Source organism: Lepidothrix coronata, unplaced genomic scaffold (assembly GCF_001604755.1).
Source record: "Lepidothrix coronata isolate B3197 unplaced genomic scaffold, Lepidothrix_coronata-1.0 Scaffold28, whole genome shotgun sequence".
NCBI classification, from domain to species: domain Eukaryota; kingdom Metazoa; phylum Chordata; class Aves; order Passeriformes; family Pipridae; genus Lepidothrix; species Lepidothrix coronata.
Window position 1 is genome coordinate 1,200,869 of NW_016690208.1, and position 27,813 is coordinate 1,228,681.

Here is a 27,813-nt window from a genome sequence, read left to right on the forward strand (position 1 = left end):
TCCACATCACCTTACCCTTGTCATCCTTCCCAACCCCATTTTTTCCCTCTCCAGGGAGAAGTCGCGCTCGTGGCTCAGCACTGGCTGGTTCACCATGGTGATCGCGGTGGAGCTGTGCGACGCCGTCCACGTCTACGGCATGGTACCACCCAGCTACTGCGGGTAAGGAGACCCCTGAGCCCCCACCCTGGCCCTCTGGCCCCACCATGGGGCTCACACAATGCTTCTTGCCCACCACAGCCACCACCCCCCGCCCCGCCGCCTGCCCTACCACTACTACGAGCCCAAGGGCCCCGACGAGTGCACGACCTACATCCACAACGAGCGGAGCCGCAAGGGCAACCACCACCGCTTCATCACCGAGAAGAGGGTCTTCGCCAGCTGGGCCGGCCTCTACAACATCACCTTCTCCCACCCCAACTGGCCCTAGGGGCTGTCCCCCCACCTGCCGGGCAGACCCCTGGAGCTGGGATGGATGGGGGTTTCCCTGCATCCCCCTGGGAGCGGTGGGAGCCAGGCGTCGGGGTGTCACCGGGTGCCTCCCACAGGACCGCCCCCATCGTGCACAGTGGCCCCGTTGCACCTGGGATGTGTTGGGTTTTGAGCTGGTTTTTGGGGGGGCCAGGTAGTGAATGCAGGGTTTGTGGTGTCCCCCCTCCGTGGACAGGAGACACTGTCCCACCCTGGTCCAGGCACATTGCAGCCCCTGCGAGCCTACAAGAGGGTGCCGGGTCACCTCTGCTCAGTTTGGGGTTGCATCACTTTTGGGGCCACTGCAAAGACTGTTTCCCCTAACTCCCTGGGTGGAAGGACCCCCTCTTGGAGCTCAGCCTCCCTCTGCCATGCCCAGCCCCCCAGTCCCAGCCCTCAGTCACCCCTCCCTCAGCAGAACCCCACAGTTTTTGGTGGGACCTCGTGAGGGTGGCACTGCCACCCTTGCTGCCCCAGGATCCTGAAAACACCCAGCCCCTCCCAGCATCGCTGCGCCCCACACTGCCAAAACCTTTTCTAACTGAATGATGGGATTTTTGGGAGCTTTTGGGGGTTTTTGGCATTTTTTTCTATCCACTTCTGGTCCCAGAGTTTGTATTTGGGTTTCCTGGCCAAAGGAACAAGCGGGGGCTGCTCATTAGCGGTAACGAAGGACCAGCAATAGCTGCTTATAAACAATTAGAAGTGGGCAGGTAGTGGGGGGCATTGGTGCTCCTTGGCACCCTGGGGCTGGATTTTGTTATTAATATCTTAGCAGCGGAGAGGTGGATTTGGGGAAAACAGCTAAAATATGGTGTGTTTGGGTGCTGGGCCTCGGCAGGGCTCTGTGCCTCAGTTTCCCTCTGACTGTGGCTGGGGTTTTGCGGGGCTCAGTGCTGGGGGAAGCTGCGGGGTGCCTGTGTTTTGTAATGATTTGTACAGGAATAAATATTGCTGCAGTCTGTTGCCTTGGGCCCTGGCTCCGGGTGGGTTTTTGGGGCTGATGGTGGTGCCATCACAGCGGGTCTTGAGACTCCCGGCTCACAGTGGAGCTGTCCCGAGGTGCTCAGGAGGGTGTGGGAAAGGGACTGGTGTGTCCAGGTGGGATCTGTGTCCAGTTCCTGGCTGACTCCAGCTCTGAGCCACCCCCCCGGTGTGGGTGGCAGCTGAGACCCCCCCAACTTGATTCACCCCCAGCCACCTGCCCTGGGGTCGTGGGGTCTTGAGCCAGGGTCTCTGCAGCCACAGAAGAAGAGGAGGAAGAGCAGGTAAGTGTAAGGACTTAGAGATCACAGATGCCTGTCTCAAACACTGTTGCCGCTTCGCCGTGAGATGGGCACGGAATGCAGAGGCAGGATGGCGCTGGCAAGGTCTGGCTGGAACATTCTGGGTAATGTATCCAGACAAGGGTTCCCACCGTGGCAACCTGTGGGGTGGGGCAACTGTTCGTATGCGTATCACCTGTCAAACAAAGACCACCCCAGGTTATGGCACAGATGGCATCTGCGACCCCCAAAGCCCCCCCCCCGCCCTGAATATGCCTTGAACTTGGACTGTAAATTACGCCACCGTGAGGGGAACCTGAGATAAGATAAAGGTGATACTAGTGTCTCAGATTACGGGCTGGTAAACAAAGCTGAAAGAATGTATCACTGGTGATGGATACAAAGAATCCACAAGGAAAACCAACTCAGTAACTTTGCTGAAAACAGCTCCGACTGGGTAAAAGGTAACTCTGTCTGGGGAAATCACGACCACTGACCACAACTCTCCGAATCAGAAACCCACCGACCTCAGGACCCCCACCATCAAGAAGCCCAGGGTGAAGAAGGACCAGCGGGACACTGATGGATCCAGGTGGTGACTATATTCTACTTGATCTCTCTCTCTCTTTCTCTCCGTGTGTCTCTCTCCCTCTACCACCCTTTTTTTTTTTATTTCTATCTCTCTACCTCACATTTTATTGCCAAATAAAATCTGTACTACTGACTTCAGCCTATGGTCTTGTTTGCGCCTTAATTCAGGCAGAAGCATCTCTCAATAATCAGCTCTTAACAAGGACACCACAACCCCCCCGGGGGTGGTAGGGGGGTGTCAGCTGGGGATGGGGACATGGGAATGGGATGGGGATAGCAGGACATTAGGGACTTGGATGGGGACATGGGGGTGGGATGAGGACATGGGGATGGGATGGGGACACGAGGACATTAGGGACAAGGATGGGGACATGGGGATGGGGACATTAGGCATGGGGACAGGAATGGGGACATTAGGGACAGGAGTGGGGACATGGGGACATATATGGGGATGGAGATATAAGGATGGGATGGGGAGGGGACATCAGAACAGGGGTGAGAACAGCGCTCCCTTCCGAAGGGCTGGAGGAGGAGGCGCGGGGAGCCCCGGGGACCCCAGACCTAGCAGGGTGGGGGCTCCCCCCGCAGTGGGGGGACCCTCACTCTCGGCCGTGCAGGGTTTAACCGCATCCCCCGCCCATCCTCCTCCGTGCGCGGGCGGGCGCAGGGACCGCCGTGTCCCCCGTGTGCCCTCGCCATCCCCGTTGTCCCCCCCGGTGTGTCCCCGCCGTGTCCCCCCCGTGTCCCCCCGCCCGCCCGCTCGCGCTGCCGGTGCCGCGCGCTCCCGGCGTGCCCCGCGCGCCGCCGAGGTCTATAAATAGCGGTACCGCGGGCACGGCGCGGGCGGCGGCGGGTCCAGGTCAGTGCCAGACCCCCGGGGGTCCCGGACGGGCACCGCGACATCGGCCGGGCACGGGGGGGAGAGGAGCGGGGCAGGGGGCCTTTGCTGGGGGCGCGCAAGGGGTGCTGGAGGGGCTGCAGCCGTGCTGGAGCAGCCCGGTCCTGGGTCTGGGGTCCCCGGGGGGGGGCTGGATGCCGATGGGATGGGGGAAGGTGGGTTGGAGCTGGCGGTGGGGGGAGATCGGTGGGAGCACCCTGGAGCGCAGCCCGCAAATAGCCTTGGTTGGGGAGTCCCAGGCCACGCTGCACCCCCCGCCCAACCCCCTCCCCAGCCCCGACCCGAGGGGTTCAGCGCCCTCCGATCTCCTCCGGAGCAGTCACCTCCACATCACCTTCACCCTGCTCCCGTGGGACCAGCACCGCGCCGGATCAGGCCCTGAGACCGCACTAAGGGCCAGTGCTGACCGCAACCCCCCATCACGATCACCACAGCCCCCCATCGCCCTGCCAAGGCTGGTGCCAGCGGTCCTGGGGCTCAGAGCCCTCTGCAATTAGGGATCCAGGGGTCCTGCGGCCCCCAAACTCCGCAGGGGCTGCCCCGGGACTTCGTCCCCACAGCGCAGGGGGGACGTGACCCGGTGCCGCTTTCAGCCCGGCCATTCTTAGCCTCTGCCCTTTCGAGGCTGTAACACGACCTGTCACCGGCCGCGGGCCTCTCTGGCCACTGGGTGCCCCATCCCTGCACCCCGTCCAGCCGGTTTGGGGTGACGCACGGTGGCCAAGCACGTCGGGTGCTGCGGGGTTGGGTGTGGGCAGGAGGGGTGGCCAAACCCCCCCGAGGTCCTGGGGGTGCAATGGGGTGCTGCAACCCCCTCCTTAGGCCATGGGCACATCCCTAAAACCAGCCCGTGGGGAGCTGGGGGTCCTGCCTCCATCACTCGGTGTCCTGGTGGCACTGGGCATCCCAAAGGGGTTTCCTGCTGTCGGGCAGCACCCTGGGCACAGGGATGTGGGCAGGGCAGGGGAGGAAGCCGGACACGTCACGGCGCGTCACCCGGCACGGGGAAGCCCTCACCGCAACCGGATGCGGAGGGTGACTGCTGGAAGCCAGGTAAGTGATGGCTATGGAAGCAGAAATCCTGAGCTCCCTATTTCAGGGTCAAGCCGGGGGTTGTGTCTCCTGTCCCACCCTGCCCAACTGGGCCATGGAGCTGGGCACCATCATGGCCAAAAAGGGAGACCCTTTTTCTCCACAAACACTTGGTGACCTGTGTGTCCCTGATGTACTTGAGTTGTTTATCCTGCTCTTCCTTTGCAGCCTTAAGTGCTTCTGTGCCTGGAACACGGCAGAATGTCAACAGGTAAGTGATCCATTCCCCTGCATCCATCCCTTCAGTTCCTCCTGCATCCATCCTCCCTGCATCCAACCCCCTGGTATGCCCTACATCCATCTCCCCAGTATCCATCTCCTCAGCATCCCCTGCATCCATCCCCCCATATCCATCCCCTCAGTATCTCCTGCATCTATCCCCTCAATCCCCCCTGCATCCATCCCCTCTGCATTCCCCTGTGCCCTTTGTATCCATTCCCTTGATCCTGCCTGCATCCATTACCCCTGCATCCATCCCCTTGGTTCCCCCTGCATCCGTCCACTCTGCATTCCCCTTTCCCCCATGCCTCATCCCCATTGTCCCTCCCCCCTGCATCTGCCCCCCTTACAGGCAGCCCCTGATCCCCTTTGCATCCATCCCCTCCATCCCTGCCCTGTGTCCTTGCCTCCCTCCCTTCTGTCCATCCCCCATGTTCCTCCAGCCCCTCCACGTGCCCCACGTCCCATTGGTCCCCACCAGCCACTTGGCTCTGTCCCCAGTCCTGGGGAACGCCGGGTGCCAGAGGAGTTGAAATTTCACCCAGCTGTAATCAGGAGATGGGAAAGCAGCCCCAGAGCAGCTCAACTTTATTTTTAGCTGTGCCTCCCCCTGCCATGGTGTCACACCCTGGCACTGCCCCACACCCCAGCTGGGACAGATTCCACAGGTGGAGGAACCCTGTGCCAGAGCACTGGGCAGGGGACAGGGTGGTGAGTGCCACCCACACGTCGACCACCAGGTCCAGGAACGATGCTGGGGACCAGGGACTGCCTGGGTCATGCCAGGTGCTCGAGATGGCCGAGCCAGGCTGAGCCTGCCACAGCCCCGTTAGCCCACCAGGGTGAGAAGCCACCTGCAGGGATGGAGCCGTGGACAGTGACGCCTCCAGGACACCACGTGGCAGTGGGATTCCAGCCCCGTGGCTGAGGTGCCGTGGGCTGTGTGCTCAGACATGTCCAGACATCCCAACCTGCCCAGGTGATGAGGACACTCGGCTGCTTCCCTGTCCACCTCCCCCCAGGGCCCTGGGATCAATCTCCTCCATCCCCAGGGACGCCTGCTCTGGATGTGGCACCCCCTGGGGACACTTTGCTCACCGAAGGACTTTCTGGCTTTTTTTAACTATTTTTTTCCCTTCTCTCCTCTAGAAAAGCTCAAGCAGCACAAAATCATCTTCGTGGTGGGTAAGTCCGTGTCCGGGTCTTGTCACTGGTGGGGTCAGCCCAGACCTTTTCCCTGCACCTCCAGGGTGGGAAGCTGGGGCTGGAGGCTGAGACTGGGGCTGTTGCCAGGCACTGTGGGGTGGCCATGGCTCCAGCTTGGCTCCTTGAGGCCACGGTGGGGTATGTTGGGACCAGGAGGGCACTTCTGTCCAGGCATGGGATGGCAGAGTCTGTAACAGTGAACACCTGGGGGGTGATGTGATAACAAACCCCTGGGGGTTGATGTCCTGGATGCCATCAGGCAGTGATGATGTCCTGAGAGCCACTGGGGTGGTGATGGCCAGAGGCTGCTGGGAGAGTGGTGTCCTGGTCCTGGACGAGTTGGTGATGCCCTGGGTGCCATCAGGCAGGGATGTCCTGGGTGCTGACGGGGTCATGATAACACCTTGGGTGTTCTTGGGACAGGGACATCCAGGTGCTGATGGGAGGGTGGTGATGCCCTGGGTGCCACCAGGGTGTGGCACCCACATGCCAATTGCCAGCAGCCCCTGCCACCCCCAAGCACTTTGCAACCACCAGCCCACCCCAGGAGCAGCTCTGTCCATCCATCTGGTGCTGCGCTTGGGGACACTGAGCCCCACGTCACCAAGCTCTGAGGACTCCTGCGAGTCCGTGCTGCTGCTGCCACATACCCCTCCCTCTCCCTGCCCATGGCTTGGGGGACGTGTGTGCCTTGCAGGTGGCCCCGGCTCGGGGAAGGGGACGCAGTGTGAGAAGATTGTGCAGAAGTATGGCTACACCCACCTCTCCACGGGGGACCTGCTGAGGGCCGAGGTCAGCTCGGGCTCAGAGCGGGGCAAGAAGCTGCAGGCCATCATGGAGAAGGGAGAGCTGGTGCCCCTGGTGAGTCCACACGGGCATGGTGGGGCTGCAGGGGTGTTACATGCTCATGGCTCGGGCACCTCTGGCCCTGCCACCCCAGGGTGGGGTTTGCAGCAGNGAGTCCGTGCTGCTGCTGCCACATACCCCTCCCTCTCCCTGCCCATGGCTTGGGGGACGTGTTTGCCTTGCAGGTGGCCCCGGCTCGGGGAAGGGGACGCAGTGTGAGAAGATTGTGCAGAAGTATGGCTACACCCACCTCTCCACGGGGGACCTGCTGAGGGCCGAGGTCAGCTCGGGCTCAGAGCGGGGCAAGAAGCTGCAGGCCATCATGGAGAAGGGAGAGCTGGTGCCCCTGGTGAGTCCACACGGGCATGGCGGGGCTGCAGGGGTGTTACATGCTCATGGCTCGGGCACCTCTGGCCCTGCCACCCCAGGGTGGGGTTTGCAGCAGAGATCAGGGCTGCTGGCTGGGGCGCACGTTGTCCATATCAGCCACAGCAGCTCTGTCCTCCCCTCCCCAGGACACGGTGCTGGACATGCTGCGGGATGCCATGGTGGCCAAAGCAGACGTGTCCAAGGGCTTCCTTATCGATGGATACCCCCGCGAGGTGAAGCAGGGAGAGGAGTTTGAGAAGAAGGTGAGGGACTGGTGCTATGCCATGCCATGCTGTGCCATGCCACACACCGTCCTGGCACAGGGACTCCATCCAGCAGCAGCCTGGACTCCCATTCCAATGAAGATCACATCCCAACCGGGTCTAAACTGGGCACCATCCCAGCCAGCAGGGCTCCCTGCCTTAGGAACAGCCTGTGCCCATGGTGCAGTGGGAGGGACCAGGGTGTCCGCGAGCTGACAGAGGGTGACAAGTGCTGACATGATGGTGATGGCAGAGAGCCAGGGCTTGGCCACAGCGTCCCTTTCCTTTCATCTGCATGGCTCTGGAGGCCACTGAAACAGTGGAGGGAGGCAGAGGATGGCACGGGGACATCTGTGACCCTCATGCTGACCACCACCATCTCCCCAAACCAAACCAGACCACACACCACCAACTTGGCTGGGTGACAACTGTGTCCCCTCTGCCCACAGATTGCCCCCCCCACGCTGCTGCTTTACGTGGATGCGGGGAAGGACACGATGGTGAAACGGCTGCTGAAGCGAGGCGAGACCAGCGGGAGGGTGGACGACAACGAGGAGACCATCAAGAAGCGTTTGGAGACCTACTACAAGGCCACAGAGCCCGTCATTGCCTTCTACAAGAGCAGAGGCATCGTCCGCCAGGTGAGCAGGGACATGCTCGTGTGGTCCCAGGGGAAGGGAAGTGATGGATGGGGATGATGAGGAAAAGGGGAAAACTCAGTCCTGGCTTGTTTGAGGTGGGCTTGACCCCTCTCACTCCCAACATGGAGACTCCCCCCAAGGATGGCCTGCACCCCTTTGCCCTAAATTAGCCGCGGTCTCTCCGCCCGTGGCCAAAATCCATCCTTGGAAGAGCTCCAGTTGCTCCCAGGGGAGAGCCCTCGGCTGAGCTCCCCAGCTAACCCCTCCATACCCAGCTCAACGCCGAGGGCTCCGTGGAGGAGGTTTTCCAGCAGGTCTGCACCCACCTCGACTGCCTGTAACCGAACCCCCGGCCTCACTCCCCCCAGTGCACTCCAGCAGAGACAGCGGAAGCGGCTTTATCCTGTTTTCGTGGACGGAGCCATGCGGAGGAAATTTCAAGGACATTGTGTTTGGCTCTTTCCCGTCTCTCCCCAGTAAAGTTCACTTTAATGAACCCAGACTTTATCTTTTTCTTCTGTCGCAGGAAATGAGATTTTCTTTCCAGAGATTTTTTTTTTTCTCCCCCTCTGACTCCCCCCTGCCCCTCTGGAGCTGATTAAGGGCAGGAAGCGGGTGTTTATCCCACCGGGGCAGTGGGATGCTGTGCTCGGAGGAAGGGAGGGAGCATCCCGGCCGCTCGCCCCAGCTTCCCAATCCGTAGCCTGCGGGGAGCCTGTGGCTGCATTCTGCAGCCAATCCTGCTCGCCCCATCCCGTCCCACTTGCTGAACCCTCTCGTGCTCCGGGGGTGTGTCTGGAGACATGGCAGCATGTGAGCCGTGTCCTGCACATGCATCCCTTCCCCTCCCTCCTCTCTCTTGCTGGCTGCCAGAGGCTGGAGGCGACCGGATTTGGGATGGGGATTTCCACCACTTTCATGCCTTGGCATTTCCTTCCTTCTTGTTGGCTGTCAGGGTTTTTTGGGGTATGTGGTGGCTGCACTGTGAAGGTTCGAGGTGGCATAATGCCCTGGAGTGGGGTGCTCCCCGCCTGGGCACTCGCTGCCAGCAGTGCCACCTCTCAGTCCTGTCCCCAGGGGCTGAGGGATGCACTGGGGATGCTCAGGTGAGCCTGGCCACCAGGCTGCATGTCCTGGTCGATGGGGAACAGGGTGGGGGGGTCCTTATGAGTGTGAGTCACAGGACCCCAGCAGGACCCAGTTGGGGGTGCTGCTGTGGAGGACAGGGGGCTTGGGGGGTCCCCAGCACCCACAGAACTGCCCAGGCACGATGCCACAGCACAGGGGCTGCGGTGGGGATTGGGGCCGGGATTTACCCAGCACGGTGAGGGCAGGAGGCAGCAGAGCCACAACCCCAACGGGGCCCCCCACCACTTACTTTTGAGCTGCTGGGAGCTGGGCACAGAGCCAGGGGGCTGGGGGTTGGGAGGGGCAGCAGCACTGGGGTCAGCCAAGGCCACGAGGCCACGGAGCCAGAGTGGAGAAAGGAAGCGAGCGGGGAAAAAACAAAACTCCCCAAGACGAAAAACCCAAACCCGCCAGGCTCCGACGTCAGCCCTGTGCCCGGGGGGCGACGAGCCACCGGCAGAGCCCGGGGCACTGCGGGGAGGCAGGCGGGCAGGAAGGATGCAGCCATCCGGCCGGGGCTGGGACTCTGCCAGGACAGCGATCCAGGGCCAGGGCCGGCGGGTGTTTGCCTCGTGCCGGTGGGGACAAGGGATCAGGGGGGTTGGGTGGTTTGGGACGCTGTGGCCTAAAGCTGGGGAGTGGGGTGGCCCATCTCTCGTGTGCCTCCCCCATCCCTCTTTGGGTGTACTGTGAGTGTGCCTCAGTTTCCCCAGGTGGTGAGCAGGGCAGTGGGGCTGGGATGGAGGCCCTGCCTTTCTCCCCAGTACGGCCTCTGGGTGTTGGGGTTGGGGTTTAGATGCTTTTCTTCTGGCTGGAAAGGCTGGAGCCAACCCATAAGCCGTGAGACAAGGTGCTGGGTTGAATGGGGTGCAGGGGGCTGCACATTTGGCCACCCCACAGTCACAACCACCCCCTTCTGTCACCCTGCAGTTGCCACCGTCCCAATGTCCATAACCGAGGGTCTCTTGCCCATTAACCTGCAGTGTCACCGCAGAGAGAGGGGTGCAGGAGGGCCAGGGGACCCTGTGCCTGGTCTCAGTCCCCATCGCTGTCCCCATCCCCGGGTAAGCACCCGTCCCCGCGGTCCCCAGGAGATGGCAGTGCTCTGTCATGGGAGATGGCTCTGCTCACCCCGGGTCATCGACATCTCCGGGGACATCCCGGCTGTGGGGACAGGCGTCGCTGGCTTCCCTGGCAGGTCCCCATTCTGTCCCCATGCCCGTGAACCATGGGTCGGGATGGAAAGCACTCCCGGGGACCTGTGCCTACCCCCGGCACGGGCATCTCAGCCCCACTGATAGCTGTGTGAGGGCTCTCTCCTCGGCCAGCAGCCACTGGCACATGCAGAAGGAATGGGGCAGGGGTGCAGAAGGGGGTCCCTGGGTGTCCCCAAACACCCCATGGCTCCCACCTTGGCAGTGCTCGGCTGTGACCCCCCTTGCCCAGACACCCCTGTCACAAAGGACCTCCCGATCCCAAACCCCAAACCCTGCCAGGCAGGGGTGTTCGGGCAGCCCCGGCTGTGGCCTGGTCAAGGGTGCAGACAAGGCAGTCAGCGGTGCTGGGGGGCCTCCACCTGCCCCACGGCCCCAGAGTGGGTGTCCAGGGCCATGGGACAGCCACTGGCCTGGGACATGGTGACCCCACTAGAGTGCTGGCTGGGAGCAGTGGGAGCTGAATGTCAGGGGCAGTTCCCATCCCCGTCACTTGGGATGTCCCTGTCCCCATTGCCTGGGGTAGCCCCCTATCCCCATCACTGGATGTAATTTAGGAGGGTTGGACGTCACCAGAACTCTTGTGTCCCACACCCCCCCCACCCGCCAGTGCCAGCCCTGGGGGTCCCTGGGGACACCCACCCCGGGTACCAGCGCCCTCTCCCTGCTCGGGGCGCTCCCAGCGCTCCCCTCCGGAGGCGCAGCCCCGCAGGGCGCTGGGGGGAAACTGAGGCACGGCACCTCCGGGGGAGGGGGGGGTCCGCCCCCCCCCCCCCCCCGCCCCGCCGCCGGCCCGGCCCCAGCGCCGCCAGCGGCATTTCCTCCGCCGCGGACCCTCCTCCGAAGGGAGTCGGTTTCCTGCCGCTGCCGCCGCCCGCACTCCGCGCTGGCTCCCGGGGAGCGGCCGCAGGCGGACATGGGCCCCCGCGCCGCCCCGCTCCTGCCGCTGCTCCTGGCGCTGCTCGGCCGCCCGGGTGAGTGGGGATGGGGGGCACCGCGGGACGGCACCCCCGGGATGGGACCGCGGGACGGGACCCCCGCGACGGGAAAGCGGCGACTCTGGGTCGGTGGCCAAAGGGGTCCCGTCTTGTGCCCGCATAGTGTCACCCCCAAAAACCGCCGCGAGAGGAGGTTTTTGGGGGCAGCCCCGAGGGTGGTGAGGGACAAACCCATCCTGAGCTCTGGGAACACACACAGCACAGCCCGGCCACTCCCTGGGACCCCCCAAAATCCCGGCTGCGTCACCAGGGCACGGAAAGTGTTGAAGACGCTGCTGCCGAGCCCCAGCCAAGGCAATGGCACCCGGGGGGCCTGGAGTGGCTTCGGTGGCCTCCCACCACCGTGGGGTGTGGAGGTGTTGACGAACATCTGGGAGCAAAAAACGGGAAAAACCCTGTAAAACCTTGCATGGTATATGGGGATGGAGCTGAAGGGGAGGAATGGGGAAAAATGCTCATGGGATGTGGAAAAGGAGATGTAACCCCTGAGCCCTGATACCAGAGCAGTTGGGCCACCCCGAGGTCCCTTCAAAGCTACAGGAGGAATTTCAAGGGGGTCATGCCCAGGGACATCAGAGCTGATGGGGGGCAGGGAGCTGGGTTCCTGGGGACATGGCCTGCTGGCAGAGGGGAGGGGAGCTGGGAAGGCAGCGGCTGCCCGGAGGGGCCGAGGCCAGCGGCACTGCGTGTCCTGGCTGGGTCAGTCCCTCCCAACCACCTCAGGGGCCAGCACTCGTGGGTGGCCCCACTGCCAGGCTCAATGCCCACTCTTATTTCACAACCCTGTGATATAAGACAGTCCCTGTCTGGTGAGGCTGTGCCATGTGGGCCATGTCCCCCATAGCTGTGCCATATGGTCCCCATCCTCGTAGATGTACAGTAAGTCCCATGTCCTGTGTAGCTGTGAGGCTCAGTCCCCATCCTATAGCTGTGCCATAGAGTCCCTGTCCTATTTATATGTGTGATAAGGTCTGTGCTCTCTGTAGCTGTGCCATGTGGTTGCCCATGCTATGTAGATGTGCAATAAGGTCCCTGTCCTCTGTAGCTGTGGGTTCAGTCCTCATCCTATAGCTGTGCCATGTGCTCTGCATCCTATGTCATTGTGCCACAGAGGCCTTGTCCTCACTGTCTATGATGTATAGTCCCTATACCACATAGCTGTGCTGTCTGGTCCCCATCCTACACAGCTGCCAATGTCATCTCTGTGCCATACAGTCCATGCCCTTTGTATTTGTCCCCTGCAGTCTCCATCCTATATGGCTGTGCCATACGCGCCCTAGAATGTCTGTGCTATGTGGGCTGAGTCCATATGGTCCCCATCCTGAGTGTCTGTTCCTATGGTCCCTGTCCTATTTAGCTGTGCTGTATGATCCCCATCCTATGTAGCTGTGCTGTACAGTCCCTATCCTACACAGCTGTTGTACACTGTCCCTGTCCCACATAGCTGAGTGGTGCAGTCCCTGTCCTGACTTTGCTATACGGTCCCCAGCTGACATAGCTGAGCCGTACAGTCTCTGTCCTATGTAATGGAGCTATATCGTCCCTGTCATATGTATCTGTGCCTGTCCTGTGTCACTCTGCTGTATAGACCATCTCCTATGGCCATACCACCTCCAACCTATGCAGCTGTGCTATATGGACCCCATTCTATGTGATTGTGCCATATTGTCCCTGTTCTATGTAGCTGTGCTATGTGGTCCATGTCCTGCGTAGTTCTGACATTGTCCCTGTCCTGCCTACCTGTGCCACTCACCACATCCTGTCCAGTTGCTGCCTCTCCCTCACAGGGATCCATGGTGCTGGGAGTGCCCACAGTGGACCTGTGCCATGGGACTGGGGTGCCCACAGTGGGTGCAGTGCTTTGGGCACAGACACAGCAGGCTTCCAGAGGTGGGGGACTTTGTGCCCTTCAGCAGGGACCAGCACTGCTCCCCATGGAGTGAGCACGGTGCTGAGTCATCCCTTCCCACCCCTGGGGAGAGGCTTCTCAGCACCCAGCTGACTTAGAGTGGCAGGAATGATGTGGCTTACGTCAGACCCGAAGCCCGGTCCCATCCACCCCCGAGCACCTCTGCGTGGTCCAACAGCCAGCAGTGGCTCGGAGGACGACAACTCCCTCTCAGTTTTGCAGCGCAGGGTCCATCCCCGTTCCTGATGGGGTCACCTGGGTCAGATCGTTACACAAGTGCCGAGGCGACACAGCCGGATGCAGAAATGCCAAAGTGGCGCTGCCTATCCCATGGGCATCCTCCACCACCAGGTCCACCCCTGCCCTGCACCCCACACCCCAGCATTGCTCTCTGCCCAGAGCCTTTCATCTCCAAAAAACCCAGGAATTGTGCCCCCAGCTCCGGGGGAGCCACAGTGGGACCATTCCTGCTGCCTGGTCTCAGCTGCGCCGAAGCAAGGGAGAGGGCAGGCGGCTGGAAAAACATAGAGTGGATTTTCTTTCTTTCTTTCTTATAATTTTTTTTTCCCTTTCCTGGAGTACAAAAATAACAGTGCCCTTATCTGATCGCCCCGGCGGCCCAGCTGAGCCCCCTTATCTGATCCTGACATAATGCTGGAGCCCGCTGCCTTCCCCAGGGACAGACAGTGCCCGACTGGCACCGCTGCCCCGCATCCCCCTCCGCTGGCATCCCTGCCCCGTGCCAGGGGTGAGCCCAGCCGTGGCCCCTGGCCCTGCCTGACCTCCTGGCAGGATGCTGCAGGAGTTGTGACGAGCTGCCCTGTCCTCTGCCCAGCAGTGCCGGGGCCGCGGGGCCGTGCCCAGCGCTGTCAGGGCAGGAGTGGAAGGGAAGAGGGACACAGCCTGTGGCGCCCAGATAAGCAGCTGTTTATCTTCCTCCCGATGCTGCCGGCCGCGCGGCCGCCACGCTGGGGGGAGGAAGCGCCGGACAATGAGTGGGCCCATGGCAGCGTCACCACGAGGGTCTGCGCCGTGACCCTGCCACCATGGTCGGGCCACCCTGGTGGTGAGACGTGGCCTAGGGACACCGTGATGGGCATGACATGGTATGAGCGGTCCTTTGCTGGGTGCCACATCCCAAAACCTCAACGACCTGGAACATCACACTCTTTAGCCCCAGTCCCTGTGGGGGTGGCTGGGAGGCCCTGGAGTGGGGTCCAGTGATGTCCCAGTATGGTGGCTGGAGCCATCAGGGATGGGAAAGGATGAGGCAAGAAGAGGTGTTGCTCAGTGGCCTCTTCCAAAGAAAACACAGTGCCTCAGGCACTGTTATCCTAGGGGAAGCCCCCAGCTATGGCCACAGGGCTCCATACTGCCCAGCCCCCTTTGAGCCCCCGTGGGTGAAGGCAGGTCCTCAGGGGCCAGCTTGAGAACAGCCTAGTCGCAGCAGGGCTGCCTGGGGCAGAGGAAACAGCCGAGGCACGTGGGGATTTACAGGATCAGGCCTTCAAATGGCTGTTTGCACTCAGGATTTCCCTTGGCAGCCGCCGGCCCGGCCCCGCTCGCTCGCGCACCGCCGGGAGCTTCGGGATGGGGCAAAGCTCACGCCTCGGCGCCCGCGGAGGATGAGCTTCACAGCCATTTCCATACCTGCGCTTCCCACTTTCCTGCAGCGGGGGGTGAACGCGGGGGGGCTTCCGCCACCGCCCCAGCGCTCGGGGCGGCCGGGTGCGAGTTTTGGCACACGGCAGTGCCGAGCAGGGACAGCAGATTTTTCCAGCCCGGATCCAAGAGTCATTAACGTGATTGCGGAGGGGGCCGGCGGTGGCGGACGGGCCCTGAGCAGACACGTAGCAGATGGTCCCGGGGGTGCTGTGCTGGCCGCGGGGCCGTGGTGACGCCGGACCGGGGGTCAGGGGCGCGGGGGCAGTGCCGGGGCTGGCGCGGCCACTCAGCCCCCTCCCGCATCGTGTCCCCCGATGTGCTGTCACCCCACATCCGTGCGGCGGGGACTGACGGTCTCTTGTTTTCCGCCCAGACCCCGGGAGAGCCGAGGGCTGTGACCTGCAGCCGGTGACGGGGGAGTCGCCCATCGCCCTCTCCTACACTACCAGCACGGTGCCGCGGGGCTGTGTCAGCAGCAGCTCCCTGGGCACTGACCATGAAGTCCACGTCCTCAGCATCAAGTGGTCCAAGGTGAGCAAGAGGGGTCTCGGTGCCTCGCCCCGGCACCATCACCTTTCACTGTCACTTCACACTGTCACCACAACATTGTCACCCTGTCACTGTCCTCATAGGCAGGGTGTCCCAGCTGTCAAAACTTTCCCCTAAGTAAGGAACAGTGAGAGGACCTGTATTAACCTCTTCCATGGTGCCTTCTGCCAGGCTTCCCTTCCCAGCACAGCCACGGGCATTTCTGCCTCAAACGGGATTTTAAAGACTTCAGAGGCAAATTCTCTAACAGTCCATGCTCCTGGGGCAGATGTCCTTGTGCTGGACATCCCAGGACACCCTATTTCCCTAGAGAGGTGGCCTGGTTTTGACTCAGGAGCTTGGCAGAGCCATGTTGACCACACTGAGGAGGAAGGGAGGAATGGAAGGTGGAAAGGAAGGTGGGGTGGAAAGGAGGAAGGAATGGAGGGATAGAGATCGAAGAAGGGATAGAGGCAGGGATAAAGGAATGGAAGGAGGAAGGAGGGATCAAGGAGGCACATCGCTTTAAAGCACCCAATCTATCTGCCAGTGTTGGCATGGCCATGCCAGGGGGCAATAATCCCTTTGTGGGTGCCTTTTGGCAAGGATTGGTGCAGAGCAGTGGCAGGGCTGGCGCTGGTACTGACTGGCATTGTTGGGTGGGTTTGCACCAGCACGTGGGTTTGCACAGTGGCTCTGCAGCACAGTCCAGCCCCCCTCACTCTGGCTGGGGCCCCACAAACCCAGCACCCGATTTTGGCCCAGCCCTGGGCTGCCCGGCGCCACACTCCCCCCGCCCCCGCCACCTCCCAGTTCTCCCAGTTCTGCTTTTCAGGGCAGGGGTGGGAGCCAGGCCAGGAGGCGCTGGGGAGGGTGAGTTTTGCAAGGGCCCCTCTGCCCCAGCCCCGTGTGACCTGGCCCTGGCATCCTGGATAGGTGCCAGGGCCGGGGCTGCCCCGGGGTTGTCACCAGCGGCGGCAGGGGACACGCACTGATGTCACGGCTGAGGCACCGAGCCCTGCGGCGGGCGGGGGGAGTCGGGCAGGGACGCGGCTCCACTTATAGAAGAATTACTGGAAGCCGCTTTCTATAAGCAGATCCCTACGATGAAAAAAAAAAAAAAAAAAAAGAAGAAAAAGGAAAAAAATAACCCGAAAGGCGGCGGCGGGAGCGACGAGGCTCCCGCCACTCGCGCAGCCAAACAATGGAGCGCCACAAAACACGCGGCAGGAAAAACAGCCGCCGGCTCCTCCCCAGCGCCCGGGGCCACCCGGGGTCCCCGGCCACCCACGGGGCTATGGCCAGGTCGGGATGCCCAAGGCTTCATCCCATCATCCCTGTGCCCGGCACCGGCAGCTGCCTACACCGGTTGGTCCCCAGCTGGTTTTCCCTGCCCGCTGCCTGGCTCAGCACTTTGCGAGCCGTGATTCGGGAGGCAGTTGCCAAACTTAGCGCCTGATCTTTCGACTTCCCCATCCGGATTTCCGGCTGGAGGCCACCAGGCAGTGCTAGCCACAGGGAATGATGTGTGCCAGCACTGTGCCCCTGGCATCCCTGCACACCAATGTGGCTGTTCCTGAGCCTGGAGTGGCTGCACAGTGCTGGGATAGGGCTGGGAAACCTTCTGGGGGGATGTCATGGTGCCCATGGTGGGGACTCTCTAGTCTTTAGTGGGAGACACCCTGGTACCTACAATGGGGATGCTCCAGTGCCCAGAGTGCAGATTCCCTGGCCCCAGTGTTGGGACACCCCAGTCCTTGATGTGGGGACATACCAGCCCCCAGTATGAGGATACTCTGGTGTGGGGACATACCAGTTCCCAGTATGAGGATACTCTGGTTGCTGGTATAGGAAAGTCCCAGTCCCCAGTGTGGTGACATGCCACTCTAGTGTGGGGACAGCCCAGTCCACAGTGGGCACCCTTGTGCCCAGCGCAGAGATTAGTCAGTCTCTGACTCAAGGATCTCTGGACCCCAGCGTGGGGATACCATCATCCTTGAGGTAGGGATACTCTGGTCCCTTGCTTGGGGAAGCCAGGGGGTGTTTTTTCCCCCCAGTGTGGGTACACATCCCTGTATCCCCCCGCCAGCCCCCTGAACCCAGCCACAGCTGCCTCCTATCCAAAGTCTCTCCCAGCTGCCTCTGGCTCCAGGGGCAGCCAGGGAGGTGACAGCAGTTGGGGCTTGGTGGCCGCAGTGGTGACATTCTCCTCTTCCCCACAGGCCCCTACTGTCCTGCTGACAGTGTCCATCACACCAGGAGCTGATGCCTGTGGTCGGTCACCGGTGCTCGTCCTCCTCTGCGCCAGCTGCTTTGCCAACATCACCTCCCAGTGCCCACACCTGCTCATCCACACCGTGAGTGCCACAGCCCCACACCAGGAGGAATCCCAGGGGGCAGCAGGGCTGGGGCCATCCATGGAGATGTTTAAGGGAGATTTGTGTCCCTCCCATCCCCAGACATGATGCTTGTGGTGCCCCAGGGAGGAGGGGACGCTCCTGGCCACTCCCGGCACTGAGCACAGGGCTGGCCAGGCAGGGAATGACGCACAGGGCTGGAAAAAGCTCCCGTTTCCTCTGGCCGGTGAGAGGAAGGTCAGGGATGGGGTTTGGCTCCAGTGAGCTGAGCCGGGGTCGGGCGCTTTGTTAGCAAAATAAACCTCCTGCTTTGTTTGTGGCTAATAATAAAGTGGGCCGAACCCTCCGCGTGCCGCCAGCCACTCTTGCCACTCCCAGCCCATGTCCCTGAAAACCCCCACTCATCCAGGGTGACCCCCAGCTCAGGCTCCAGGGATGCTCACCTGGTTTAGTTTCACACTTGCATCCTTCACTCTGAGGGGAAAGGTTTTCCTCGCTTTCCCCATGTCAGCCCACACCAGGGAGGGATGAGCCTTGCCCCCTAGCCTGGCTTAGGCTGCCTCTTGGCCCACAGGATGCCCACCTCATCTCAGGGACCACTGCAGAGCCACCCAAGGCCTCTAGCGAGGAGGAGCTGCTGAACTGGGCTCAGTCTACCTACGGGGGCATCACATCCTACAGCGAGCTGCGGGATCCCCGCTGGATCCAGCTCCGCCTGGGAGAAGGTGCGTGGGGCTGGGGTCTGGCCCTGAGGGTCTGGCACTGGGGGTCTGGAGTGATATTCCTGCTCCAGAAGGCTGACAACACCCCCGAGATGCCATGGGGACTGATGGCCCTGAGCATCTCCCCACCCACTGAGCCTGATTTGGCTTTGTCGATCCCCCCATCTACACAGATGCCAGCAGCCCCCCAAACTGCATCCCCCAGAACCACTTCAATGCCATGCTGCACCTTGAGACTGAGGTCTTCTTCCACGGGGTGAAGAGCTGCTCACACGGGGACACCCAGAGCACCAGGGCTGCTCACATCATCCATCTGCAGCCAGAGCCCAGGTACCGCAGTGCCAGCAATGGGACCCCAGGGGTGGGATATGCTTGGAGATGCTTGGGAAGATGTTGGAGTGTTTCAAAGGCAAAGCCCCACATCTCAAGTTGGATATGGGACCCCTTGGTGTGGAATGCTGATGCTGAGAGGAGGCTCTCGTGGTTTTGCAGCTCCCTGATCACAGAAGTGAACCTGTCCCTCAGCTGTCCCGAGAATCACGTCAGCAACCAGATCCTCATCCTGCAGAGCAGGACCAACTTAACCTGGTCTCTCTCCTTCAAGAAGTGCAACATCCAGGTCATGGTAGGCTGACTGGGAAATGTATTCCCCCACAACAGGTCTGCCAGGGACCCAGGAGATGCCAGTGGCATGGGCAGGGTGGCAGGAGGGCACCTGGGGACATCAGACATGGGGAGATGGCAGCCCCCCTCCTGCAACCCTTCCTAACAAGGACAAACCCAGAAGCTGTCCCATCCCCATTTAGCCCTTCTGTGCTGCCCCCCTTCCCACTGCAGGCCTCTGGGAACTACAAGATCATGACCATCTTTCCAACGCTGTTGCCTGGGGAGCTCCTGCCTGACACGGAGCAGGACCTCATCGCTAAAGCCTTCGAGAAGAACTACAGCACCATCGCCTCCTACTCCGCCATCCCCGCCACCACCCGCATCAGCATGGAGATCCAGGAGAACAGTGAGGCCCCCAGAGCACCAGGGCTGGGCGGGGTGGGGAGTGCCACCACCCCCACTCAGCACCCCATCTCCCTGTCCTGCAGAGGCGGCCAAGAAGGTGACTGAGATGATCACCCCCATGACCCACCTGACCCCCACTCCTGAATTGCAGCCCCACCAGCTGCTGCTCCTGCTCAAGCCCTGGACGTGCACAGATGAAACCATGGAGATCACCATCATCAAGTCCCACCTGAAGGTGACAGGGAAGGAGGGGGGAGGTCCCAATGTCCACCAACAACACATTTTCCTCCCGGTGCTCAGGATGGGGTGGCACAGGGATGTCCCCAGCTAGTGGGTGATCACCTTGTGTTTTTTCCCCAGGTCATCAAGGACTTGGACATCAAGGACATCACACTGAGGGACATCAACTGCCAGGCAGAGAAAAATGCCACCCACTTCATGTTGAAAAGCCCCCTCAGCCACTGCGGCACCTTGCTGGGGGGCAGGGGCTATGCCAACAATGAGGTGAGGAGGGCCCAGCTGGGGGTGCTGCCCCCAGCCCCTCTGATGCCCCATGAAGGCTTCAGTGATGACTGGCAGGGCTTCTCCATGAGGACCTCCTTGCTTTTGCACGGCTGGAAACATCCATGAGATGGAAAGGGGGTGTGGGCGGGGCTCCCACTCCATTCTGTTCCATCCCATCCTATGGTGGGACTATCTCATCCCATTTCATTTTATCTTACCTCATCCCATCCCATCCTATGGTGGGACCCTCCCATGCCATCCCATCCCATCCAAGCGGGACAATACACCCTGGCAGTGAGGATCACTTGGCTGACCCAACCTTCCTGCCCTTCTCACAGCTCCTCATCAAGCTGTCCAAGGGCACAGAACTCCAGGACATACGGGTAAGAACCGTATTTCCCAGCATGCCCAAGGGTGGGAGAAGGGCACTGATGCCACTGCTGGCTGGGTGCCGGGTGTGCTGCGTGCCGGGGTTGGCCTCAGCACTGTCCCCTCTTGCAGGTGGCCTTCCAGTGCGAGATCCCGCGGGAGCTCTTCCTGCGCCTCTTCCCCACCGCTGCCTTCGAGGTGCCACAGACAGAGCTGGAGGTCAACAAGGAGGCTTTCCTGCAGGTACTGTCCGCTATCCGCTGTCCCAGTGCCCAGGCTGGGGGAGTCTAACTGCCCCTGGGCCAGTGACCCTGACTGATGTGCCCCTATTCCTCTCTACCCACGGCAGGCATCCATGATGTGGGACGACCACCCGGCCGACCTGCAGCTGAAGGATTGCTGGCTGGTGGCACCGGGGCGGGAGCCGGTGCTGCTGGTGCAGGGTGGGGAGGCACATGACGTGGGGGTGGCCGTGCTGGAGGGCCCCCCCAGCAGCCACGGGAGGAAGATCTGGCGCTTCCGCTTCACCTATGCTGTTCCCGAGGGCGGACGCATCCCCTTCTCCGCCACCCTCAAATGCAAGGCCGGCTTGCAGGTCAGTGTAACCCCTCCCACCCTGCAATGCCACCACACCAGTCCCAGCCTGGCAGGTTTGTCCCACACCATTGGGTGATGGAGCCCATCTGGGAGCAGCATTCCCTGGTTAAAGAGCCTCGAGGCTCCCAGCCCTGTCCCCTTACTGGGGTGTGCAGATCTCCCCCCACCTCTCACCCCAACCTCCACCTCTGCAGAACAACACCAACTTCGAGAAGGTCCTGGAGGTGACAGTGAAGGATACCTGGCGGCCACCCAACAGTGAGTTTGGGGCAGGGAAGGGGCCAGGGTGGGAATGGGAGTGGGAAGGTGCTGATGGCCTTGTCCTCCCACAGGCCGTGGGCTGGGACTGGCCGCTGTCCTGGGCATCACCTTTGGTGCCTTCCTCATCGGGGCGCTCCTCACCGCTGGGCTCTGGTGCATCTACTCGCGCACCCGTGAGTATCCACCACCCCTGGGGACCCCATGGTGGGATGGGGGGACCACACGCATGTCCCTTACTGGGTTGCCCATTTTTCCCCCTGGTCAAGACCCCCAGGTGAGCCAGGGACCAGGCTGCTCCGTTACCCTCATCTGTACAGCCCTCCTGGCAATGCCATTGGAGAATAACCCTGCTCCAGGTGTCCACAGCTCCCCAGGGTCCCTCCTACTACCCTGGGGTCCCCTCTGCCACCTGCTCTCCCTCCAGCTCCTGGTGCCACCATGGTCCCCCATGCTCATCTCCATCTCAGGGGCTCAGGGGCCAGTTGGGGAGTGACCCACCAGGGTTTGTGCATGAGGGCTGTAAGGTCCTGTGGGGACAAGCCAAGACCGCCACCACTCGCCCTGAGTGTGGTTTCCCCTTGGTGTTTCCCCCCGGCTCCATGGCGGGCGGTGTGAGCCAGGTCCCATCTCCAAACTGCAGCCGGTTTCCAGCACGGCGCCAGCCTCGGAGAGCAGCAGCACCAACCACAGCATCGGCAGCACCCAGAGCACCCCCTGCTCCACCAGCAGCATGGCCTGACGCCCCCGGGCCCCCCCAAGCCTGCACAGCCCCTGGCCAACGGACTTGGGGACCCACCCCGGTGCCATTAAGCTGATTTTTTGCCCCAAATCTCAGGCCGAGCCCAGAGGGGGCCTCCGTTACTCATTCAGTGAATGCTTTGGCCCCCCGAGGGCAGCCCACGCCGGGGGGGGTGCACCCTGCAACCCCCCTGGGGTCCCCCGCTGCAGGGGGGAGGCAGAAAGAGCAGCTACTGCCAAAGCCTCCCCCAAGGCTCCCCATCAAATGGGGGGGGAAGAAGTGGGTGCCCCCAGGACATGCCCCAGCACTTGGGGTGACCCCTGTGCCCCTCCTGCATCCCCCCAAGAAGGCAACAGGCACCGCTGGGAGCAGCAAGAGGTTTATTCAGACGGGGGTGTGCAAGGCTGCTGCCCTCCCACAGGGCGATGGGCAGAACCCACCACACCCCCCCCAGCTCCCCATACAAGTTACAAACTGTTATTAATAATAATAAAAATCTCCCCTATGTTAAATTAGTCTTGCCCTGATGCTGAGCCTCGCCACAGACTGAGGCTCCCACCTACCGCCCCCCCAACCACCCCCTGGGCACTGGGACCCCAGCACAGCCTGGGGTAGGCCCCCCCCAGACCCAGGGGACCCCTAATCAGTCTCACCAAGAGGGGAATGTGGGCCAGGAGCATCCCACACATGGGCAGTGTCCCCGGGAGGGCACAGGCAAAAGGCACTGGGGTGAAAAATGGCTGAGCCGGGGTGGGGCGAGGGGGTCCCATGTGCCCTCCCGGATGCCTCCGACATCATCGGGGGCACAACTGCTGCTTCAAGTAAAACCAAGTGCAAAGCCCAGTCCACCAGTTACTGGGAGAGCGCAGGGTCGAGCAGCCGCAGGGCCCCCCCCACCAAGTGCAGGCTGCCGGTGACCAGGACACGGACAGCGGCTGCCTCCCGCAGTAGCACGGCCCCGCTGCTGGCAGCAGGGTGGGGGTGAGCCCCCGAGGTGACAGGGGCTGCCAGATGGGGGTCCCGGCCCTGTGCCACCCACTGCAGCGCCTGGGCCAGGCATGGGAACACGAGGGCTGTGGAGTTGAGAGGTCGCGGGGCTGGGGGTACAAGGAGCAGGGAGCCTCGGGCAGGGGCTGGCTCCAGCAGCCCCCCCACCCGCAGGGGAGCTGGGAGCCAGGGGTCCTGCCCCCCCTTCTCCTCCAGCAGCCGGGTCCACGTCCGCTGGTTCTCCAGGCAGCGGGTCAGGGCATTCTCCAGTGTCACGTTGAAGTTTTGCTGGTCTGGGAGGGATGGGGATGGGGGTCAGAGATTTGGGGGGGTCAGGGAGGGGGTCAGGATTGGGAAGGGGGGCCGGGGGAGACCCCGGCTCCCCAGCACTCACCCGCATTGTTGGCCACTGACTCCTCTGTGAAGTTGGGGCAGAAGACAGCGTAGTCAAAGTGACAGGGCTGGGGGAAGAGGGGGCGTCACTGCTGCAGGAACCCCCAGGACCCACCTGTGGGACTTCCACTGGGACCAGTCCCACACCAGCGTGGTTACAGGGGCCAGGGCGTGGTGATCCAAGTCCCTTCCCCACACCCAGGACTGTGAGAGCCCTGCAAGGGGAGCTGAGGTGGGATACACCCAGGGACAGCAGGGTGGACAGATGGACAGACAGACAGGGGGCCAGCTCCACCTCACAGCTCCCTGCTCCCACAGCAAAGCAGGCCCCAGGACAGGCAGAGAGCCCAGGCATCCGGGCACAGAGACCCCCCTGTGCTCCCCCAAACCTCACCAGCAGCAGCTTGAGCAGCGCCGCCGTGTCCCGGTCCCCCGTGGCATTGAAGAGCAGCACACGCACCTCGGAGCCGCTGCAGGGAGAGAGGGCAGGTGGCCCATGCCCCAGCATCACCACCATGCTCCCCCGGGCATGTGTCCCCCCTCGTGTCCCCTTCTTACTCGTGGAGCTTGTCCTGGTTGAGGGCAGCCTGGCGGAACCAGCGGACACAGGCCTGGATGCTGCTGGTGGTGTGAGCTCCGTCCAGGTACCACGTCACAGGGCCGTGGGACAACACCTGGGTCCGGCCCAGCCACTCTGTGTCCCGCAGGCCTGGGGGGACACAGGACATGGATGGGACCCCCACACCCTCCCCAGCACCGGTACCCCCGTGGGGATCCAGTGTGGGGCAGACTGTGCCCTCCAGGACACGTGGCACTGGTTGGGGTTCAGCATGGTCCTGCCATGTCCCCTGTGACACAGCGAGGGGAATTCCTGGTGTGGCCATACTGCACCTTGGATCATGGCATCGGTGGGGTGGAAGGCAGGCGCCAACGGCACCGGCCTCCCCACCAGCTCAGTGCTTGGTGGCACTTCCTTCAGCTCCCCAAGACCTGGGGGGACAGGCACCCCACTGAGACCCTTGGGGTCATGGCAGGGTCTGCCCCCCATCCCCATCCCCCTGCCTTACCCTGGCAGCCGCGGCGCTGCAGCCACATCCGCGCCAGCTGCAGGGCCAGGGCGGCGTTGGAGCGCTGGTGGGCACCCGCCAGCCCCAGCTGCAGCGCCCGGCAGCCCTCCTCGAACTCGTCCAGCTCCGGGCACAGGTAGAGGGGACACTGCAGGGAGAGAAGGCTGAGCCCCCCGCCTTGGGGTACCCCCAAATCCACACCCCCACCACCAGCTCACCTTCCGCTCCTGGGCTCGCTCCCTCAGCACCGCCAGCGGCCGCTCCGGCTGCGCCACAGTGAACGCCGGCACACCAGGCTGTGAAGGATGGGGATGCTCAGGGACACATGGGAGCTCAGAGTCACAGGGGAGAACACCCCAAAACCATGAGGAGAGATGACCTGGTCTCCCTACCTTAAAAATGCCCCCCTTCTGCCAGGCAATCTTCTCCATGGTGTCTCCCAGGATGCTGGTGTGGTCGATGCCCAGGGAGGAGACCCCACACACCACCGGTGCCCTGGGGATGCAGCACAGCAGTGTCCCCACTGTCCCCACCACAGTGGGGACGCCAGGGTCTGGCAGCTCTGGGGAACAGGCTCAGCCACACCAGCTCCTACCTGATGATGTTAGTGCAGTCATAGGCGCCACCAATGCCAACCTCCACCACTGCCAGATCCACCTGGGGACACGGGGACACTGGAGCCATCACAGGGCCACCAGCACCATGAGTCCCCATGGATTCTGGGATGTGGGTGGGGCCAGGTCCCTGTCACCATCCCTTCCAAACCCACACCTGAACACACCTCCCATTTGTTGGGGAACCATCCACCTGGCACAGCATCCCCTGGTTACAGCCACAGCAGCCTGACCCATGCAAGTTCTGCCCCAAGTGGGGGCTGAATCCTATGTTCCCCCCTCCCTGATGTCCCCAACCCATCACAAGCTGGAGGTCACCACCACCACCACCACTTACCTTCTCCTGCAGGAAGACATGGAAGGCCATGACGGTGAGGAAGCGGAAATACGCTGGCATGCTGGAGTGCACTGGGTCCTGCCAGGCAGAGCGGGCGTGAGGGGACAGCACAGGGCATCCCCAACCAGAATGGGGTCACAGGGCCCCAGGAGGGGGGACCCAAGGGAGGAACCACCCCCATAAGCCCTGCTGCCCCTACCTTGGTCTGCTCCAGGCGGTTGTAGACCAGCCAGAAGTATTTGTTGAAGAGGTCCTTGCTGATGGGCTGCCCATTGATGCGGATCCGCTCACGCACCTGCACCAGGTGAGGGGAGCTGGGGGGGTGCAGAGCAGGGGGAATGGTCAGGCACAGCACCACCGGCCCCCCAAAACCCTCCTGATGCCCCTGCCCACCTGTAAAAGCCTGTCTTCAGCCCGTAGTTGCGGAGGATGCACTCGGTGAAGGCGCAGGCTGAGCCCTGAGGAGACGGTGGCGTTAAAGCCCCCTGTGCCTGGGCAGGGGCAAGCAGAGCCACAGAGCCAGCAGCTCCCCCTCATGCCTCCAGCCCCCGCAGCACCACCCACCCGCCTCACCTTGCCCTTCGTCCCCGTGACGTGTATGATGTTCAGTCGATCCAGGTCCTCGACCTGTAAGAGTTCAACCACCCTGTGAGAGCCCTGCAGCTGCCAGCGCCGAGCATGGTGGCACCGCTGACAGGACGGGGGGACAGGGACGGGGACCCCCCATTCACCTTCAGCCCACTCCTCTCCAAAAAGCCCTGCATGGCTTCTAGCTGGGCCTGGGGGTCGCCACGCTCCCGCTTCACCTGTTCCAGGTCGCTGGCATTGGTCTGCAGGGTGTTGAGCATCCGGACTGCGTCCTGGAAAGACCCCCGTGGTGGTCAGGATGGTGCCCAGCACCACCCACCCTGCCTGCCCCAAGCCCACCACACTCTAACCCACCCCATCGGGCTCGGTCCCCTCAGTGGTGCCCGTGGCCACCCACACCGGCAGCATCTCTGCCATGGCACTGCAGGGCTGAGCCAGCAGCGCCAGAGCCCGTCACGGGGACAGGCTACTTATGAGCAGGGGTTGCCCGTCCCTCCCCAGGCGCCCCTTGGCCCCGCGATGGGGGCACAGGGCAGGCCAGCGCCCGGCACCCGCTGCTGCTCAGTGGGACAAGGTCGCCCGCAGGAGCGGGCAGCGCTCCAGTGCACAGCCGGTGTTTAACAAACGGCACTAACGAAGCAGCCGCGTTGTTGAAGCAGGAGCGCTGCACCTGCACGGCGCACGTGGGACAAGAGCCCACCAAACCCGCTGGTTCGGGACGTGCGGCTGGCGCTGCACGGGGGGCCTGGCATGGGCCCAGCACATGTCCCCAGCGTGGGGACACCCCACCCAGGCAGCTGGACCTTGGCCCGTCAAACAGTGGCAACTGGCACCGGCGGCGCTTCCAGCTCCAGGGAGCGCGGGGCAGGACCGCTCCCGCCCGCCCGGGGGGGCACGCCGGGGGACTGCCATCGTGCCCACGACGCCTGGAGCGGCCGCGTGGCACCGGGACACACCGCAACTGCCGGAGCGGCTCCCGCCGCAGGCCGGGGTCACCCGCCGCTGCCACGGGGTGCGGCGGTTTGCGGGGTGCCCCGAGCGGAAAGCGGGGACACTCGGCCCAGGGTTGCGGGACATGGCAGAGGGTGCGGGACGGGGGGGTGACCGCCGCCCGTGGTACCGAAGCCGCATCGCTGTCCGGGGCCCTGGGACCCGCCCCCCGCCCCCCGCCCCCCGTGCGCGCTCCCGGCGGCAGTACCTGGTAGTCCGTGGCGGGGGCGCGCGCGGGGCGCGTGCCGAAGCGGCGCCCCCCGGCCCGCAGCGCCACGCGCAGCGCGCGCAAGCCCCGCGCCACCATCCCCGCGCCCGTGCGCGCCGCCGCCGGAGGGTGGGGGGGAGAGATGGGGAGGCGGGACCGCACCGCACCCCCCCCGCCATCTTTGAGCCGGGCAGCGCGCGCCACGTCAGGGCAAGGGAAGGGGCGGGGGAGGAGCCATCTTTGCGAAGGGCAGCGGGGCGGCGCCCCCTCCGCGACCACCGCGGGAGGGGGGTCCCGGCCGACCCCTCGGGACAGGAGAGGACGAGGATGCAGCACCAGACGCAACGCCACGCGAGGTCGCTTAGTCCGCCAGCACAGGGACGTGGCCCTGAAGCCCGTACGCCCAGCCCGGGGCACAGGGATCCCCGGACCCCGCAGCCCTCGCCCGGGGCCAGCGGAGCCCCCGGGCTGCTCCCAGCAGTGCCAGTTAATCCACTGCAGCGCTGCCCGCGCTGACCCCCCTCCCAGTACCGCAGGGGCAGAGCGGGGGTTTCAGGGTGTCCGACCCTGCATCTGCCCTCGGCAGTAACAGGGGCTGTCGTGAAGCACTCCCGCTGCTGTCTCCGGATGGGCAGCAGAGCAACACGAGCTTCAAACCAGCTGTTTGGGACAGGACAGTGTTTATCCACAACGACACAAATCAACGGGCTTATTGCTTGTAACCAACTTGCCTTTCCAAAAAAACAAATCCCCCCCAACCAGACAC

At 62.9% G+C, this 27,813-nt stretch overlaps 4 protein-coding genes across 9 annotated transcripts in view; 3 read left to right on the plus strand and 1 right to left on the minus strand.

The window, feature by feature from the left end:
* ST6GALNAC6 (ST6 N-acetylgalactosaminide alpha-2,6-sialyltransferase 6) overlaps positions 1–1,444 on the plus strand; it is a 4,096-nt gene extending 2,652 nt beyond the window's left edge. For both annotated transcript variants that reach the window (XM_017810252.1, XM_017810253.1), the window contains 2 exons: positions 55–162; positions 241–1,444. In XM_017810252.1, the coding sequence (XP_017665741.1) occupies positions 55–162; positions 241–430 (298 nt within the window). In that variant the 3' untranslated portion in view covers positions 431–1,444. The remainder of the gene's footprint in view (positions 1–54; positions 163–240) is intronic.
* Positions 1,445–3,167: 1,723 nt separating this feature from the next.
* AK1 (adenylate kinase 1) lies at positions 3,168–8,363 on the plus strand. Its single transcript, XM_017810260.1, has 7 exons — positions 3,168–3,186; positions 4,486–4,528; positions 5,686–5,721; positions 6,440–6,603; positions 7,104–7,220; positions 7,670–7,861; positions 8,137–8,363. Exons 2-7 carry the CDS (start codon positions 4,519–4,521, stop codon positions 8,200–8,202), a joined length of 585 nt encoding a protein of 194 aa, XP_017665749.1. The 5' UTR covers positions 3,168–3,186; positions 4,486–4,518; the 3' UTR covers positions 8,203–8,363.
* FPGS (folylpolyglutamate synthase) lies at positions 5,769–27,112 on the minus strand. 5 transcript variants are annotated; one of them, XR_001874006.1, is made up of 16 exons: positions 27,048–27,112; positions 25,993–26,121; positions 25,835–25,888; positions 25,655–25,719; positions 25,461–25,575; positions 25,262–25,339; positions 24,906–24,967; positions 24,703–24,805; positions 24,529–24,606; positions 24,311–24,458; positions 24,135–24,233; positions 23,802–23,952; positions 23,638–23,713; positions 23,245–23,311; positions 22,304–23,143; positions 5,769–5,779 (listed from the first exon to the last, which is right to left on the minus strand). XR_001874006.1 is itself a non-coding variant. In XM_017810255.1 (15 exons), exons 2-15 carry the CDS (start codon positions 26,107–26,109, stop codon positions 22,716–22,718), a joined length of 1,641 nt encoding a protein of 546 aa, XP_017665744.1. In that variant the 5' UTR covers positions 26,110–26,121; positions 27,048–27,112; the 3' UTR covers positions 22,227–22,715. The 5 variants fall into 5 exon arrangements, 4 of the variants coding, with proteins under 4 accessions (XP_017665744.1, XP_017665748.1, XP_017665747.1 ...); XM_017810255.1 differs by lacking the exon at positions 5,769–5,779 and having other exon boundaries at positions 22,227–23,143; XM_017810259.1 differs by lacking the exons at positions 5,769–5,779; positions 27,048–27,112 and adding an exon at positions 26,970–26,996 and having other exon boundaries at positions 22,227–23,143.
* ENG (endoglin) lies at positions 11,081–22,362 on the plus strand. Its single transcript, XM_017810254.1, has 15 exons — positions 11,081–11,177; positions 15,149–15,306; positions 17,526–17,660; positions 18,235–18,385; positions 18,556–18,712; positions 18,875–19,007; positions 19,220–19,394; positions 19,477–19,628; positions 19,754–19,897; positions 20,236–20,280; positions 20,399–20,509; positions 20,616–20,861; positions 21,058–21,121; positions 21,196–21,297; positions 21,745–22,362. Exons 1-15 carry the CDS (start codon positions 11,120–11,122, stop codon positions 21,861–21,863), a joined length of 1,950 nt encoding a protein of 649 aa, XP_017665743.1. The 5' UTR covers positions 11,081–11,119; the 3' UTR covers positions 21,864–22,362.
* Positions 27,113–27,813: the final 701 nt, after the last annotated feature.

Bases quoted from the DNA above. Each gene is read 5' to 3' on its own strand.
- ENG (XM_017810254.1), top strand. From the start codon at position 11,120: ATGGGCCCCCGCGCCGCCCCGCTCCTGCCGCTGCTCCTGGCGCTGCTC. The intron at 20,510-20,615 runs GTACTGTCCGCT...TACCCACGGCAG, and splicing joins ACAAGGAGGCTTTCCTGCAG to GCATCCATGATGTGGGACGA. The intron at 20,862-21,057 runs GTCAGTGTAACC...CCACCTCTGCAG, and splicing joins AATGCAAGGCCGGCTTGCAG to AACAACACCAACTTCGAGAA.
- FPGS (XM_017810257.1), bottom strand. From the start codon at position 26,266: ATGGCAGAGATGCTGCCGGTGTGGGTGGCCACGGGCACCACTGAGGGG. The intron at 25,340-25,460 runs GTAGGGGCAGCA...TCTGCCTGGCAG, and splicing joins ACCGCCTGGAGCAGACCAAG to GACCCAGTGCACTCCAGCAT. The intron at 24,968-25,261 runs GTAAGTGGTGGT...CCGTGTCCCCAG, and splicing joins ATGTCTTCCTGCAGGAGAAG to GTGGATCTGGCAGTGGTGGA.
- AK1 (XM_017810260.1), top strand. The intron at 7,221-7,669 runs GTGAGGGACTGG...CTCTGCCCACAG, and splicing joins GAGAGGAGTTTGAGAAGAAG to ATTGCCCCCCCCACGCTGCT. The intron at 7,862-8,136 runs GTGAGCAGGGAC...CTCCATACCCAG, and splicing joins GCAGAGGCATCGTCCGCCAG to CTCAACGCCGAGGGCTCCGT.